Here is a 16,756-nt window from a genome sequence, read left to right on the forward strand (position 1 = left end):
TCAATTCTTCGGCACTCAGCTTTCTTCACAGTCCAACTCATTACACATCAACAATATTTCTGATTTTGGTTATTACGCTTCATACTAAGTGATGTAGTAAAATATATCCGCAATATTCACATGTTAAAGCTTTCATGATCTGCATGGAGTGACTTCCTGAGTAAAAGTTAACCTCCTACACATACATGCTACATTTAAAGCTCATTTATTGAACTTTTGAGGGCTTCCCTGATAGCTCAGTTGGTAAAGAATCCGCCTGCAATGCAGGAGACCCCAGTTGGATTCCTGGGTCTGGAAGGTCTTCTGATGAACTGATAGACCACCCACTCCAGTGTTCTTGGGCTTCCCTTGTGGCTCAGCTGGTAGAGAATCCACCTGCAATGCGGGAGACCTGGGTTCGATCCCTGGGTTGGGAAGATCCCCTGGAGAAGGGAAAGACTATCCACTCCAGTATTCTGGCCTGGAGAAGGACTATATAGTCCATGGGGTCACAAAGAATCAGACACGACTGACCGACTTTCATTGTTGGACTTTTGAGATATTATTGCACCTCTGCTCAGTTGCGATCCCCATCTGCTCCCCCTGAAAGAGCAGACCCCTGGCTTCCTTTGCTTCTCTGTTTCCTAATCTTCCTTCATTTCCCTCATGCCAGCATCACCCTCTGACAATTATCAGAGATTCCTCCTTAGAATAAGACCTGTGTTACTCACTGGAGTGTTTCTAGCATCTAACCCAACACTCACTGCACAGCAGGAACTACAAACGAGTGAGTGAGTGAGTGAATGAAGGAAGGAATAAATGATTTTTCCTAAACTGACTCCACATTACACATGGTGCATTTCAGGCCCTATACAGTGGCACCTTCTTTAAAAATCAATATTGGCCTCTTCATGGGCTTACAATTACCTTGAATAGATCACACATACAGGATATCCGTGACTTTCAATTAATCCAGAGGGAACCCTAAAAGGACTTAAGATGAGCAGCAGAAGATACTCACAGAGTGTATGAAGTAGCCAATCAGAAATTAGAAGTCCCTGGTGAGCCATCCCCTAACGAACAGAGAGAGAGCATTTCCTGGCTTACGGGAAGGAGAGCGGAGCCCGGGGAAGTGCCTCATACAGCTGGATTAGTTATTGGAAACTCGTTTCCTTGGGCCAGCCAGTCCTTCCAGACGCTGAGTCTGTGGCTGTCTGCGTCTCTCCTTCAGGGGCACAGATCAGGGGAACGGAGTGGGCCCTGTAGCATCCGCTGCTGGCTTCCGCCTCACAACTCCACAGTCCATTTAAAGGAGCAGAGGATGGACACAGCTGTGCAGTGAAGCAACAGACAAACCCCAGAGAGCCTCCTGGAAGAGGTGTCCCATCCTCCTGAGCCACCCAACCTTGCTCATTGCCTGGAAAGACACCCAGTAACCACTTGTGTTTCTCTCCAGACTCTGTGACTGTGTTTGATTAGGATCTTGAGTGAAATAAGCTGGGAATGTCTTCAGAGCTAAAAGTTCCTTTCTATGCATAATTAATATTCCACCTCTTTGGAGATAAATTTTATCTATCCAACTCTGTAAATGGATCGTTTCCCCTTGGCTATTAGTATGTCGTCTCTTTACCAAAAATACAATAAAACACAAAGAAAAATGATAGGTAAAGAAGAACGCCTCGCTAAAAATGATTTACATTTTTCTTCCAACGTGAAACGTTTAAGAATGTTTTTAATGCCTGTCCAGCTTGAAACCCGCTGCAAATGTCTTACAACATTTTGTTACAGGCTTTACCCATCTGTGCTGAAAACAGCTGATGATTTAATGCAAATTGTTATTGTGTTTTTGCACAATCTCCCGGCGATCTTTTCTATTTTGTACTAGCATTTGGGGGTCTCCTTTGCATCTGCTTCAGAAACTTGCCTGCTAGGGTTGGCTTTCTGTTGAGGCCACTCTCTTCAAATGCACACTGCCTTCCCCATGGTGCAGACCCTACTCTTTTTTTTTTTTTTTTTCACTGTCTTTAATCTCATAGGACTCTTTCTCTTTTCTCAGCATTAAAACCTGGCTGAGAAATGCATACTTTCAGGTCTAAGAGGTTTAAATAGTGAAGTGATGGATCCAAAGCATGGAACAGTGGTTTCCAACAAGGGACCCAGTGGGGTCTGCAGGTCCACACGGAGGCTTGGCTGGTTGTCTATTTCAAAGGCACCTGGGGACTAAAGTAAACTGTTATAGAACCATTATATTTATCTCACACTATGTGTATAATATATGTACATATGTAATTTTCAAGTGTATGCAAATACTATTATGATTAATAAAATTTATTTTGAGAGTGTTGTTAATTCTCTCTTACTGCACACTATTGTGTTTGTTTTGCCAATTGATGAATTACCATCAAGTAAGGAATTTTAAATTAGTTCAAAACAAAAACCTTCCTTTTACTAAAACCCTCATAACCCCACAGGTTCAGGACAATGGGTTCCACCTTCCAATCGGGCAGTTCTCCAACCGGCAAGTCACAAACTCTCCCGGTTTCCTCATGCGTAAAATTGGACTCTCGTTGCTCTAGCGTGCTTCACAGGGTTTGGGGATGCAAAAGAAGCGAACGCTGTACAAATTGTAAAGCCCTGCACGCTTAAGTCCACCAAGAAATGTGGGAGCCAGGGGCCTCTCTGCACTCTGACGGCCGCTTCAGATTTTGTGTTAACACTTTGGTTGCTTGGACCAGAGGGTGAGCTCCTTAGGCTCCGATGGGAGGCCAGTCACACAGGAAACATTAAAGGAGGCTAGGAAATGGAGTTGCAAGTCAAGGGCATGTGCAGAACAAGCTTACGTGGAAGCCCTGCAAGCCAAGTTCAAAGGTTTACATTATTCCAAGATACCTGGCTTGCGGGGTGAGTCCTCATTCCAGCCCTCTCTGGGGCTGTCAGGCTGATGTTTGGTCCCATTTCATCCCAAGGTAAACAACCGTGGTGAGTTTGTTGCCGCTGACAGCAGGAGATAGGAACTGAGTGAACCCCGAAGCCAGATCGTTCACCAAGGTCACGACTGATTTAGACATGTGGGGCCGTTTCCTTCCTGTCACTTGCCAGCAATTTATGGCACGTCGCCCCTTCTAGTTTGCAGTCGGCTGGGCCCTGAGCCACGTGAGACTGTTTTTAATGGCAAAATCTTCAAAGTTGTACTTAAAATATTTGCATCATAAAATCCCACATGGAAGCCAAACTTGAGCTTCAGGAGGAGTCTCCTAGCAAGTACGACTCGCCTTCAGAGAGGGGAGAAGGATTCCTCCCGGGCACCGCCTTCCAGAACTGACGGCACCCCAGGAGGAGACTCAGCTCCACAGGAGACACAGGAGAGATGGAAGAAGCTCCACGTGGCTCTCCTAAGCCAGCAACGGCGCACGGCGACTCGGCAGTTAGCTGAGCAATTCAAAAAAGCGTGTTTTTCACACATTTAATTGATCCTGTGAGGAAATAAGTGTTAAGGATGAAAGATGAGTAACTGTTCAAACTCACTGTGGGAAACCTTCCTCCCTGTTTCTTGCACTTTTCTCCCAAGTCCAGACTTAAATTGACTCACCTGGGGAGTGACAGGCTGATGCACAGGTAACTCGCTTTAAAAAATTAAAAATGAGGAAATAAAAATTGATTGGTGGGATTTAAACTCAGAAAGGAAAATAAAACTTATGAAGGAATATGATTATCCTCTTTAGCAAAAACATTTGATCTTATCCGGCTCATAGTGAAATCTTTTATAAAAATGAAATTCTCCACTATAGGGTTTCCTCTAAAACTAAATTTATGGACAAAGGACACCTATTGATTTTTCCTTTGCTGAATATGAAAGCTGAGGGAAGAGAAAAAAGAGGCAGAGGAAGATATATGTTGACTGGGGAGATGATGAATTTTTGGAGGGAATAACAACCTTCTAACGAGAAAATAAGTTCCTTCTGTGGAGAGTGCAATGATAACCCCACCTTTTCTCCATGAAATCTGAAGTAAAATATCAGTTTCTTGTTTAAAAAAAAAAAAAAAAAAAAGCTTATGCTCAGAATTACAACCCTCATCCTCCACGCATTAAAAAAAAAAAAAGTCAATTTAATTCAGCCAGCTTCATGATCTAATCACTAGTCAGAGATGAAGGTGGTTTTCCATTAAAGTGTCTCCATCACTCTCACTTTCTGACCTGCGAACGTTCTTATTAGCTGCCTTATTAAGATGATATCCTGTCTCTGAAGTAAGAAAAGAAGATTATCTCTTTACCTGACATGTCATTGTCGAAGTAATCTTTGTTAAAAAAAAAAGAGAGAGAGAGAGAGAACTGTTAAATAGACATTTAAATGTATAGCCCTTGGTGTCATAGAAGGGCATTTATGATGGGACAAACGTGATGGAACCTCAGTCACTTCCTCCACTAGGACCAGCAAAGCCAGCCAGAAACAAATTGCTGTCTGCTTAAGCTTAGGTTGGTATTAACTGGCGTCAAGACTTTTTTTTTAATCCTGACTCAACAACTTTAGTATGTTTTTAAATTAGTGCTCCATTGCTTTTATAGCTACCCCTTTATGCTTTAAAATTTAGTAAAACAAAATATATACTGTGTTGTGAGTCAGCAATCATTGTGTTAAAACAAAACTCTGGCATCTTGTTATTATACCAGAGGAACAGCTGTCTTCATTTGTTAGGGACTTTAACTTACTGAGGCTTTTTTTTTTTTCTTACAAATAGCAGCTTATTTCAATTCTGTTGGCTAAATAGCTAGTGGCTATTCCATGGTGGCTCAGATGGTAAAGAATCTGCTTGCAATGCAGGAGCTACAGGAGACGCAGGTTCAATCCCTGGGTCGGGAAGATCCCCTGGAGAAGGGCATGGTAACCCACTCCAGTATTCTTGCCTGGAGAATCCCATGGACAGAGGAGCCTGGTGGGCTACAGTCCATGGGGTCACAAAGAGCTGGACACGACTGAAGTGACTTAGCACGCACACACTGCCTGCAGGGCAGGAGACCCAGGTTCGATCCCTGGGTTGGGAAGATCCCCTGGAGATGGAAATGGCAAACCACTCCAGTATTCTTGTCTTGGACAATCCCATGGACAGAGGAGCCTATAGGCCATGGGGTCGCAAGAGTCGGACATGATTGAGCGACTAAAGCTAACCTAACCTAACCTGACCTAACCTAAATAGCTAAAAATGGGATTTCTGGATCGTATGGTAGTTTTATTCCTTTTAACTTTTTATTTTATATTAAAGTATAGTTGATTAAGACTTGGGTTTTAAGGATGAAATAAGCGACACATGAAAATAAGCAGCTAAATATAGAATTCCGTATGCATTTCACACTTGCTGCACGTACCTCTCGTGTGTATACGTGAACACTCTACTTCCTAATGGCAGCTCTGGGAGGACGGAAGCAGTCCAGGAGATGCGAGCCCTTTGGGATAAGTCACGTGGAGACAGCCTCTGGGGCCTGGCCTCTTCTTCCCTCTGGCCTCTTGTTCAGACTTATGCTGGTGACTCATGGTTCAGACAAGTGGTGGTCAGCAAGCTTTGCTTATTTTCTGCTCATTTTCAGAAAGGGTTTGCAGTAGAACCAAAGGCTCTCACTCAACAAACAAAATTCATTTGGCTTACTGACTCAGAGTTGATAGATTAAAAATAAAAAAAGAATTGATAGATCTGACTTCCTTGACAGAAAACCTGAGAAGCCTGGGTTTATATCTCTTTCCTTTTAGTGAGGCAGCCTGACAGTGGTGGGGTGCATGCACCCGTGAGCTGTTGTTGGTCTACCTGAACCCAGGAAGAGGAGGTGGGTATGATGACTGGGTTATACAGACTATCCATACATTACTTAATGTTGTTTTTATAATGGATAATTACACATACATATTTATAGACTTTCTACAGTCTCAATTGGCTAAGAAGGGTGGTAACAGTGAGACCATCCTTTTTGAAGAACTGTTGAGTGACTGCACTTTGATCCTCAGCTTTGTGGGTGCCTTGAGGTTGACACTCACCCCCATTCAAGACTCAGGACTTCTCCGTGCGAACATGTTCTTCCACTGGTCCCAGCAAGTCCTTGTGGGATGCCCTGGAGTAGAGGCCAGTCCATTTTTAGACAAGGCGGCATCACAGGCATATTCTCATTTCTGTGCTGACCCATAACCATTCCTCCCCTTCTTCTCCGTGCAGCTCCAATTGTCAGTTCTGATCTACAAATCTCCTGTGATTTGGGCCCCTGTAACATTCACTACTGCCTCTCCTGCTCTGCTTCTCACTGTCAGTTGAGATAAATAATCTGCGAGTTTTGGCATTTGCAGCGGGCCTCCTGGTCAGTGAGAAAATTAACAAATCTATCCATCTTTCTCTCTCCTCCTTTCCCACACCTTGTAGGCATATGAGAACCAAAGACGTGTTATCTATCACCTTGGCTTGCTATACACCTCTCATCACTAATCCTGAGGTGAGAGAATTTGGATTTAGTGTCAAGATGAGGGTAGCTGTGACAACTAGCTGATGCTTGGCCCTCCATGGGAGGGTATTTTGAACAGGTCTTTGCAAAGCCTGCCTTTTGGACAGGGACCCACCCGGGGATCTAGTACCCTTTGTGCCTTCAAAGCACCATACAAATATTAACTAGTGTCCTTCTGGAAGAAAGAGCAAAGTCTCATTGTGTAATTTGGGAAATAAGCACTGGACTAGTTGAAAGTGGGCTTGAATTTGGACTGCTGTCTGAGCTCCTGGTACACATGGCTAGGACTCAGTCAGAACATTTGGCCTGTCTAAATGGTCCATAGAGCAAAGGGCAATGGTGGAAGTCTTACTAACACATTGCTCTCTGTCCAATTATTCTTTTATTTATTCTAGTGTATCATCAGCTCCTTCCATTCAGAATTTCCCAGCTACTCTGGGCAGCCCGGGCCTTCCAGTGGACTCATTAATTAGGTCCTTCTCTCTTCCCGGTCCCCTCTCTCCTCAGGTGTTCAAATAAACAATCAATCATCCATTTCCATGTTTGCACAGATAAAGACGTGGAAATTTTCAACTTTCTCTAAATATAAGGGGAAGAAAGATCACATCTGCTAATAGACTTTTGAAAAACCCAGCTAGGAGAGTTTTCACAGGAATACTAGAGAGACACAGAGAACAGGAAGAAATATGCCTTTTATTAGAAGTCTCGTATGTACAGAAAGCTGTTCCTCACAGCACAGGGGAGGCCGTGAGGAAGAGCCGCTGTCGTCAGAGGTCACCACGCTTGCACCGGTCACATCATTTCAACACCGCCACGCTCCGTGAACAAACAGAACCATTACACAGAGATGCAAAAGAGACGCGGGGATGGGGAAGGACCCCTCACATATTTTCTAAAAACAAATGGACACAAAAAATACAATGTGCCAGTAAAAAAAAAAAATAGGCATATCCGTACATGTCTTTTTTTTTTTTTTTCTTTTTGTTAACACACAATATGCTGAGCTTTCATCTCAAGCTCTTTTCACGTCGGGATTCGCAGGCACTTTAGCAATCCAGCCATGGTTTACAACAGGATGTTCAGACCAACAGAGGAGAAGATGGAAACACGGGAGCAACCCGGGTCCTCACGACCCACACATACGTTAACATAGCGACACAAGGGCAATCTTTTGTCACCGCTGTCTGGGGACACCAGAATGTTCTGTGGGATGTGGAATGTCTGTCCTCTTATTTACCTTTTATGTTTCATGGCAGAATTCTCTACAAGAAGCCTGATGGCATCACCAGGCAGGGAGATAGCAGGTGGAGGAATAGACAAACATCGATTCCAATTGACTTTAAAAGCCGGAGACAGCAGGTGAGATTTTGGAATCCCAAAATGAGTGTCTGGCTGATCTTTGTCCCACACTATGCCCTTCTTGCCAACTCATCAAATAAAAACTAATGAAGAGGGCAACTGGAAGGGACTGGGCCAGATGCTCATCCTGGGAGAACTCTTTCTCTAGCTATCGCCCCCTCCATGTCATGACACGCACCGGGCCGGTGGGCGAGCAGCCCCCTGCCCCACCGGGGCTGAAGCCCGTCTCCTATGTTCTCCACGCAGAGCTGTGACGGCTCAACACACGCGTGAGGGAACAGGACTAAACGAGGGTGTTTATAAATGCAGACAGAATGATCACATCACTGGTAACACTGAGTTATAAGGCAGTTACAAAAGGACCCCCCTGATAACCAGACAGTGTTGGAATATGGCTTAGCTTCTTTTAGACGAAGGAAATTCCCGTTACAAGGAGCTGAGAAAGAAAAGGGAAACCATACTGGTCACAAGGGGTTAAAAATGACTGTGCTGGGAAGTACCACAGAGCCCCAATTTCTGGTGTATGCCACCCACTTTCATCCACCAGAGATGGAGATGTCACTTCGTCTGAGACACTCAAAGGGGATAAAAAAGAGGGATCAACATCACCTGTGACTTCAGGATGATCTGTTGCCACAAGCTGCACGGGGCGGTAACACAAAGCCACGGGCTCTCCCAGGCTGGGCCAGGTTCCCAGTACCCAAGAGATGAGGAGCGTAGGATGCTTTGAACAGGTGATTGTCACATGGCGGGAAATTCTTCCATGAAATAGACATGTGAAACACAGTGGCAAAGACATTAAGGCCTTCCATCAAACTGCCCACACTGCTTAAAGGCACTGATACCAGCAACAGAAATACTCCGTAGTACCACCAGGGTGTTAAAAAAAAAACTCCCGAATACAAGTCTTCGTAGGAAAGTGTCCTTTATTGCATGACACGAAGTGTCCGCTCTCCTCCTGCTCAGGAATAGAAGGGCCTCCCTTTCTCAGGAGTCTGGAGTCTGTTCAGCCTGGCGACCTGAGAAGGTGAGGGGGGCACGTCCTGCCGGAAGGGCCCCTTGGCGGAGATATGACTGGGGTCCTGGACTTTCTTATATGAATCATAGTTGTTGAGCCCCTCGGGGGCCGGAGGTTGCTTCTTCATCTGCTGCTCTTTCCGCCTCTGCTCCTGGCGGAGCAGCTCCTGGGTCTCCAGCATGACCCTGGCGTTGAAGCCGTGCCCACCCAGATAGCCATTCCGGGAACCTTGGTAGCTCGAGTACCTGGGGTTCTCCTTGGCACTCTGGAAGCCTTCCCCGGGAGGGTAGTTCTGCTCCCAAGAATCCTGGGAGACAGAGCTGGCATTCTTCCTGCTTTGCCTAGGAAGCAAAGCCCAAGGTGAGTGTGAGTGTTGGGAAAAGGGGAGGGAGGGAGATGAAGGGGAAGAGTCGGGGGTGGTAGGGGGGGAGCCAGAATAGCATTTCTATATCTCAACAAACATCACAGTAAGTCCTCTCTATATGAACCTTAAGTCATGAACTTTCAGACAAGCAAGTGCGCATTCGTGTGTCCAATCACGTAAGTTAGTTCCCGTGTCTGGCGTACATTGTCACGTGCATGCATGCTCTGTAAATGGCTGTGCTTTTCTGTACTTTACTGTGCAGTACTGTAGAGTATGGTAGTACAGTATCTTTACTCCAAGCCCAGCATCACTGGAGGTACACAGACATCACTGGATCGTTTTGTCAAGAGGGTAGATTGAACTGAATCAAGCAAGGAACCAGAACCTGTGCCATCATTGTCAGGCATGAGTGAAACTCCAGCTTGCCCTCCGTCTCCTGTTGCTGATGACCCTTCAGCTCTACCATCTCCCACCTCCTCTCCCTGCTCCAGTCAGTAACTCTTCTTGCCTGTTCATTCCACGCCAGCCCCTGTATGCCAGCTGTTGTACTGGACTATATAGTTTTCAAGGTACTGTACTCTAAGAGTAAAAATGTTTTCTTTATTTTCCGCGTTTGTTGTTTATGTATTATTTGTGTGAAAAGTATTATAAACCTATTCCAGTACAGTACTGTATAGCCGATTGTGTTAGTCAGGTACCTGGGCTAACTTTGTTGGACTTATGAACAAATGGGACTTTCAAACGCACACTCAGAATGGAACTCATTCATATGTTCCCAGTAAGGGGACTTACTATATTGGGCTTCAGCTGATTCTCAGACATTGTGATAGGAGCTGAAGGATGAAAACGTGACTGACTCCGGCAAGCTCAATCTGAGACAAGTCTGCATGAACAATGGCTACACAGGAGAGACAGCAAATAGACTCCACAGCTACTCAGAAACAGGGTCTTCCTTCTGCGTCTGGGCGGGTGTGATCTGTTCCGCTTAGGGTAACAATATATCCTGCAATTGAGACTCATTGGCAGGATGCTCTATAGGGGTATTAGAGATTTGGCAGCTTCCGTACCAGCAATAATTGCTCGCTTTACAACATTACGATTCAATTCTAAACAAGCCAAACAAATATTTTACACAGCTGCCACCCTCATGCCAGAGATGCTAGCTAATATGAAGTACATGGAATGGATTACAATATGACTTCAGTTATGAAAGATTTAAGTCTAGACTCCTCTATGATTAAAAATGCAACAGGCAGTCCCTTAAAGCCACGGCTTTCAAGTTACATATGTCAGCAACTGACAACCTCTGGAATACATGCACATCAAGATTGCAGAACCTGGGTGTGTGAGGAGTAAGTACCATTCTCTGCCCACAGTATCCTCATCCAAGGCCAGGGTAACTTACTCATATTCTGTCACCCCGAGATGGGGAAATAAGTCAGAGTCCTCTAGAAATTTCAACTTCTCATCCTTTCTGCAATAAAGTTGCACATCATTTTCAGGAAACATTATTGTTTTGAAACATCTTTAATTTACTATCAAGTCTCTAGATGCTTTTATGAATTTACAATAAGATTGGCTATGATAAAGTAAAACAATTTTGTGCTAGAAAGACAGACATGCCCTAATTTTTTCGCCTTGAAAATGGAAGAGAGGGAGCGAGAATTGAGTCATAAAACAAAATATATTGCTTCATTTATCAATAAAAAAATGATTCGGTGACAGTATGTATTGTTCAGCCTTTCACATCAACGCACACATGACGGAGTGTTCAAAAAGGCTCGGGTAGGGGAAAAGTAAGGTCTATGCAGCATTGGGTCTCCCATAGGAATGAAGCCATTTGCATTTCTGAACACTCAGACGTGCCATCAATATGGTTTGGGATGAAATCAGCCCATTTTCCATATGACCTAAAATGTAGTCAAGGGTATTCTCAATAAGGAAGATGAACTACTGTTCAGAATCATCTTTGGAAATGACTGTTTTATAATGAATTAAACAGTCTAAAGTATATTCATCCTTGTAATGGGAATCAGGCCCTGGGTACAATCAGCTCAGGCAAGAATCCTTAGATTTGACGGAATAGTTTATTTGCCTAAAGCACTGATTATCTCCACTTAAAGAGTCATAAATTAATCTGCTCAGAGCTGTGAATGATGGAAAGTGCCAGCATGAAACCAAGGGATTTGATATTAATCATGAAACTTTAATTAAAACAACAAACTTGTTACTGATGTTATAGCAACAACATGGGATTCTTTCATGGGTTAGCTATCAATTTAAGGATAACTGGAGATAAGCTTCTTCAGCCTTGGTCCACGGGGATCCACTAGTCCTGCCCATCCTGGTCCCCAGCTGCACGAAGCCTGAGGCTTTGCTCCACATGGTCATGGACCAGAATCATTCCAGGAAGATAGAGTCTTTTTGTATTAGGACACATTGAAAATTCATTAACAGTTTGTTTATGGATGGAAATTATGACAATGTGGGAAAAAGAATTTCTTGTAGCTAAAATTTTCTTCAGATTAAGCAGTTTAGAGAGAAGGAAGAAAACCTCCCTGAGGTTTGAAGTAAGACATGTGGGGAAAGTTCATACACACAGATGTGTACACGTGGACACATGTACATACATACACACACTACCTTGGAAAGGAAGCTAGTGTATCAGCAAGCTCTTGATTAAAGAACAGGACAAGAAACGAGCAGGCTGTGGAGAAACACGAGAAAGCAGCAGACAGTAAGCTTCCTGCACTTACTGGAAGATGAGGCATGCAGGCACACGGAACAGTGGGAGACCAGCTGGGCGTCCCAGGGACATGGATCCAGCCCTGGGTCTGCACGTGCAGCTGGGAGCCTGGGAAGGTTCTCTATTCTGGGCTCAGGTGGCTTCATTAATGCAACAGGCAGAATCTCTAACATCATAGGATTATGGGGAGCAATAAAAGAAATCACATCTGTAAAATGCTCACAAAAGTGTAGCACACAAAGTTCATGGGTGACCAATCAGTGACTTTGCCTCCAATGATTAGCCTCTGAGTTTTGGGGGAGCATCTTTCTGACCAAAGAAGAAAATAAACAAAAAGATTAGCATTTTGTCTTTTGGGATGGAAGGGTTGGTAGAGATCAAGGAGCAAAGAAAGGCACCAAAGACAAACTGGAGAATCTTCACTCAGAGAAGCAACTCACAAACACGTCCTAGAGTGAGAATCAGAAGCAAGCCTTCCATTGTCCCAGGGTGGCTCAAAGGCCACCAATAACCTCGGGAGCAACAAAGCATCATTCCTTCCAGTGATTCTCTTTACGACCAACACACAGGTTTGTTGGGTCCTGGAATGAGCTCACTGGAGATGCCTGAGGCCACCCAAAGCCCACACCCTGGTTTGGCAATAATTGCCTCTTAGTGATTATGTGTGAAGACCACCCTCACATAGAGGACACCCAGAAAAGCCCCCACACCTGAGGAAAGCTGTCAGGCATCACACTGAGGAGGGCACAGGGGGATGAAGACAGACAGACCTGGGCTGACAAGGTGACAAACAGTGGAGACACATAATACATGGGCATGGTGGGGAGACTGAGTCAGGGCATGGAGACACAGCCAGGAAACAAGGAGGGTGAGCAAGAAACCACTGGCGGCAGGAGGAGAGCTGGAGAGGAAACAGATGCCGGGAAAAGGGAAGAAAGCAAAACATCCCCAAAGGGTCTTGAATACACTTTTTTATCAGTGACTATGACCCAACCTACTTCTACTGCTCAGATTTAGAGCTGCCTTTTGGATACTAGAACTTCTGTGGTAGCTCAGACTATAAAGAACCTGCCTGCAATGCAGGAGACCTGGGTTCGATCCTTGGGTTAGGAAGATCCCCTGAAGAAGGAAATGGCAATCCACTCCAATTTTCTTAACCTGGAGAATTTTATGGACAGAGGAGCCTGGTGGGCTACAGTACATGGGGTTGCATAGAGTCGGACGTGACTGAGCGACCAACACTTTAACACTTTGGATACTAAGGAATAAAGCTAGAAATTTTAAAAAGGATTTTTTAAAAAAGAGAGTAAAACAGAAAAAAGAAAACTAATTTAGGAATTAAAAAAAAAAAATCCACCTCCAGTTAAGAACTGAGTGTTGGGCTGCTCAGGTCTCCTTTCCCCACTGATCTCACATTACCATCTGGCTAGTGTTTCTCATTGACATTTCACAGTGGAACCTGAATTCAGCCTATAGGTTTCCCTAATCATGGCAAGCCTTTACAAACCCCTCTGGCGAGTATATAGCCCTCTAATTCAAACCACCTCATCTAGCGTGCCTGATCCCAAGTCCCATTTGTTTTCTTTTATGCTCCACTTTGCAACTGAACTCTCTCTGTGTGTGTGAAGTCTTTTTGGTATCAAATGCCACAGTGACTTGTTTAGACCAAACTCTGTCAATTGTCCATATCCAAAAGAGCAGAGGTCAAGTGTCTTTGAAAAATATCATATGTCAGAAACTGGGATTTGCTTCCAGTTCATGTGGGTCACAGCCCCCCTCAACCTCCCTCCAGCCTCTAGCTGAGTAAGGTGGCTCTGCAAGGAACCAAGCTGTGTGCAAGACCCCGAGTTTCTGATTTCCTCAATCAGAGGTGCACACTGAGGAGTTACGGTTGATCCTTGAACTGTGTGTGTTCGACTGCATGAATCCACTTATACATGGATATTTTCCAATAATGAATACCTCAGGACAACATGTCTGTGCTTGGTTGAATCTGAGGATACAGAGAAGCCATGGATGGAATCACGGATATGGAGGGCAGACTACAGTAAGTCCCCTACATACAAACGGGTTCCGTTCTGAGAGCATGTTCGAGTCCAATTTGTTCGTAAGTCCAACAAAGTTAGCCTAGGTACCCAACTAACACAATTGACCCTATAGTGCTGTACTGGAATAGGCTTATAATACTTTTCACATAAGTAATATATAAAAAACAAACACACAAAATAAAGAAATCATTTTAAATCTTACAGTACAGTACCTTGAAAAGGACGGTGGGCAAGCTTCAGTTTCACTCAAGCCTATCGTTGATGGAACGCATGTTTGCATCTTTGAAGGCTCACAACTTGAAGATTTGTATGTAGGGGACTTACTGTAAAAGTTACATGCAAATTACCACCCCCCCCCCACACACACACACCTGTACTCTGTAAAAGGAGTGAAGACGGTATAGAGGTCAACCAGCCCGCACGCCTAAGCTCACGGCACTCTTTTATAGGGTTTCTACTTTTCTCCTATCCACACAGAATAAAATGGCTGACCAGAAGGGGGCTACAGTTGATCAAAGGGCAAGTTCTGGTTCTTTAGGGAATCATTGACTGACAGCAGTGGTCCCACAGCAGCAAGCCTCAGGTCTATGGAGTCACAGGTGCTTCAGAGGAGACGTGGGAGGGAGGTATGGGGTGGGGTGCAGGAGAGGGTTAGCAGTGGACATGGAGAGGGGTACGCCAGGACGAAAGGATTGGTTTGGAGGACCGATCCTTTGGAAGGTGAGCAGGAGAAACCCGGTGGATGTACTTGCTTCTCTCTTGTCCTCTTCCCAAGGATGGAGCCCCAGGTCTCCTCCCAACTTCCCGCCAGGCCCTCCCACCCCCGTCCCTCCCCTTTCCGAGTCCTAGGCATTTCTCTTCTCACTTCTCACACACTTTATGAGAGCTCTTCCCCATCCCTTAAAAAATAACCTCAAACGCAACTAAAATACAGGAAGCCAAACATTTGGCCAAGAAGACCACAGCCCCTTGAGCTTTTATACTAGTTACACCTGTCCTTCTGGAGAACTCTAGATTTACAAGGTCCATTTATGCTAGTTACCACTGAGCCGTGCAAAGCAAAAGTTCTGTTTCCATTTCTCAACGGAGGAATCTGTCTCCGGCCCCACGGGAGGTCGCAGAACAAACACCAGATCCCAGGTCTGACCCCTAAGCCCCGTCCTTGCGGGGAACAGGTCACTTCACTTTCCAGGAGGGAGCTGCCAGCTAGGGATGCTGGCATCTCCTGAAACACCTTCCTGCCTGGTCCCCCTGCCAGGCAATGGTCTGGCCAAGTAAGCCACGGTTACCACCGTCTATGAGCGGTTCCTCGGAGGCGGAAAAGCCAGTGCATTGGGAAGGAGGGATTTCCCAAGGGACAGGGACAGGGCGTGGGGGCTGGGGGTGTGTGGCGCGTACCGGGGCAGCGAGCTGTACTGGCGCTGGGCCTGCTGGAAGCTCTCGCGCTCCTCCTGCCGCTGCCGTTGCATCTGCACCTCCACCGACACCGAGTGTCGCCCGCTCTGCGCTGACGGCCTGGAGTTGGGCTGCAGGAGAGAAGGCAACACAGGTCACGGGAAAGGAACTCTGAATAGCACAGGACTCGGTGACTATTTCAGTTCTGAGACTGACATAGAAACAATATGTGACTTCCATGAGTTTTTTAAAAATCAAGTGCAGCTTTCTCAAGAGGCACCTTTTTGGTCTTGTGAGCCACAAGCACCCCATCACCCTAAATTTTAATTACAGCCTTAGAATGGTTTAAAATTGAGAGATCCACCTTTCTAGTCTGCCTAGTGAGGCTTGGTAAATACAGACATTAGACACTAGTTTACATCCCTTGTATAGACAGCAAATATAGGGGAACAACCCTGCTTGGAAGACTAGGATAGTTTGTGGGAAGCTTCTGCACAGTACAGGGAGCACAGCTTGATGCTCTGTGATGACCTGGAGGGGTAGGATGAGGTGGGGAAGGGAGCCAAGAGGGAGGGGATGCAAGTATACACATAGCTGATTCACTTCCTTGTACCGCAGACACTAATACAACATTGTAAAGCAACTATAGCCCAGTTTCAAAAGTGCCAAAAACATAAAAATTTGCTTCAATAATTCACAACAGTGGGAAAGTCCCAGGCTGTACACTGGAAGGTTGGCCATGCTGGTGAAGCTTTCAGTAATTATGCATCTTAGTATAGCAGTAGGATGCAATGTAGCTGACCTTCCTTTTGTTAAAGAATGACAGTTACATTTTGAACTGAGATTAGCTGAAACTGGCCACAGTTCACCATATACAGGTCTTCTTATCCACCGTGGCAGCCACATGCAAACAGAACAGCTTATCCAAAGAATAAACCTGCAAGCTAATAGCTCCTGGAACTGGTTGTGAAATAATACACTTTGCCTTAGTTATTAAGAAACGGCATTTTTACCCAGGTTAATTATCGCTACAGAGAAACAGTCAATCCTTCTGGCTAGACGCTTCATGCAGCAGGTCGTCTGCTGACAGCTGCCGCTGACCGAATCCAGATACTGGGGGAGTGTGTGGTGCTGGGCCACCGTGCGTGCTTTAGCTTCTACCAATGGCTTGGAGCTCACCTTTACGATGGTGCGTTTTGAAAGCAGCTCCACTCAAAACAGGCAACGATGCCTGTAACTTTACCAACACCCGACAAAGGTTGATCATAACCATCAATGGCACGCACTCTTAAGTGACCCTTTTTGGCACTCGCCAGCCTCTGTCCCCTTTGTGTTATGCAACACTGTGCAACAGATTTATTCCAAACAA

At 45.2% G+C, this 16,756-nt stretch overlaps 1 protein-coding gene across 20 annotated transcripts in view; it reads right to left on the bottom strand.

The window, feature by feature from the left end:
• Positions 1-7,130: 7,130 nt before the first annotated feature.
• Positions 7,131-16,756, bottom strand: part of PARD3 (par-3 family cell polarity regulator) — a 588,875-nt gene continuing 579,249 nt past the window's right edge. For 14 of the 20 annotated variants that reach the window (XM_027560030.1, XM_027560025.1, XM_027560018.1 and 11 more), the window contains 2 exons: positions 15,391-15,518; positions 8,779-9,175 (listed from right to left, as the gene is read on the bottom strand). In XM_027560030.1, the coding sequence (XP_027415831.1) occupies positions 8,779-9,175; positions 15,391-15,518 (525 nt within the window). Of the gene's footprint in view, positions 9,176-15,390; positions 15,519-16,756 lie in introns of all 20 variants that reach the window. The other 6 variants (XM_027560026.1, XM_027560020.1, XM_027560017.1 and 3 more) reach the window with 1 other exon arrangement.

The sequence above is a fragment of the Bos indicus x Bos taurus genome, chromosome 13 (assembly GCF_003369695.1).
Source record: "Bos indicus x Bos taurus breed Angus x Brahman F1 hybrid chromosome 13, Bos_hybrid_MaternalHap_v2.0, whole genome shotgun sequence".
Classification (NCBI taxonomy): domain Eukaryota; kingdom Metazoa; phylum Chordata; class Mammalia; order Artiodactyla; family Bovidae; genus Bos; species Bos indicus x Bos taurus.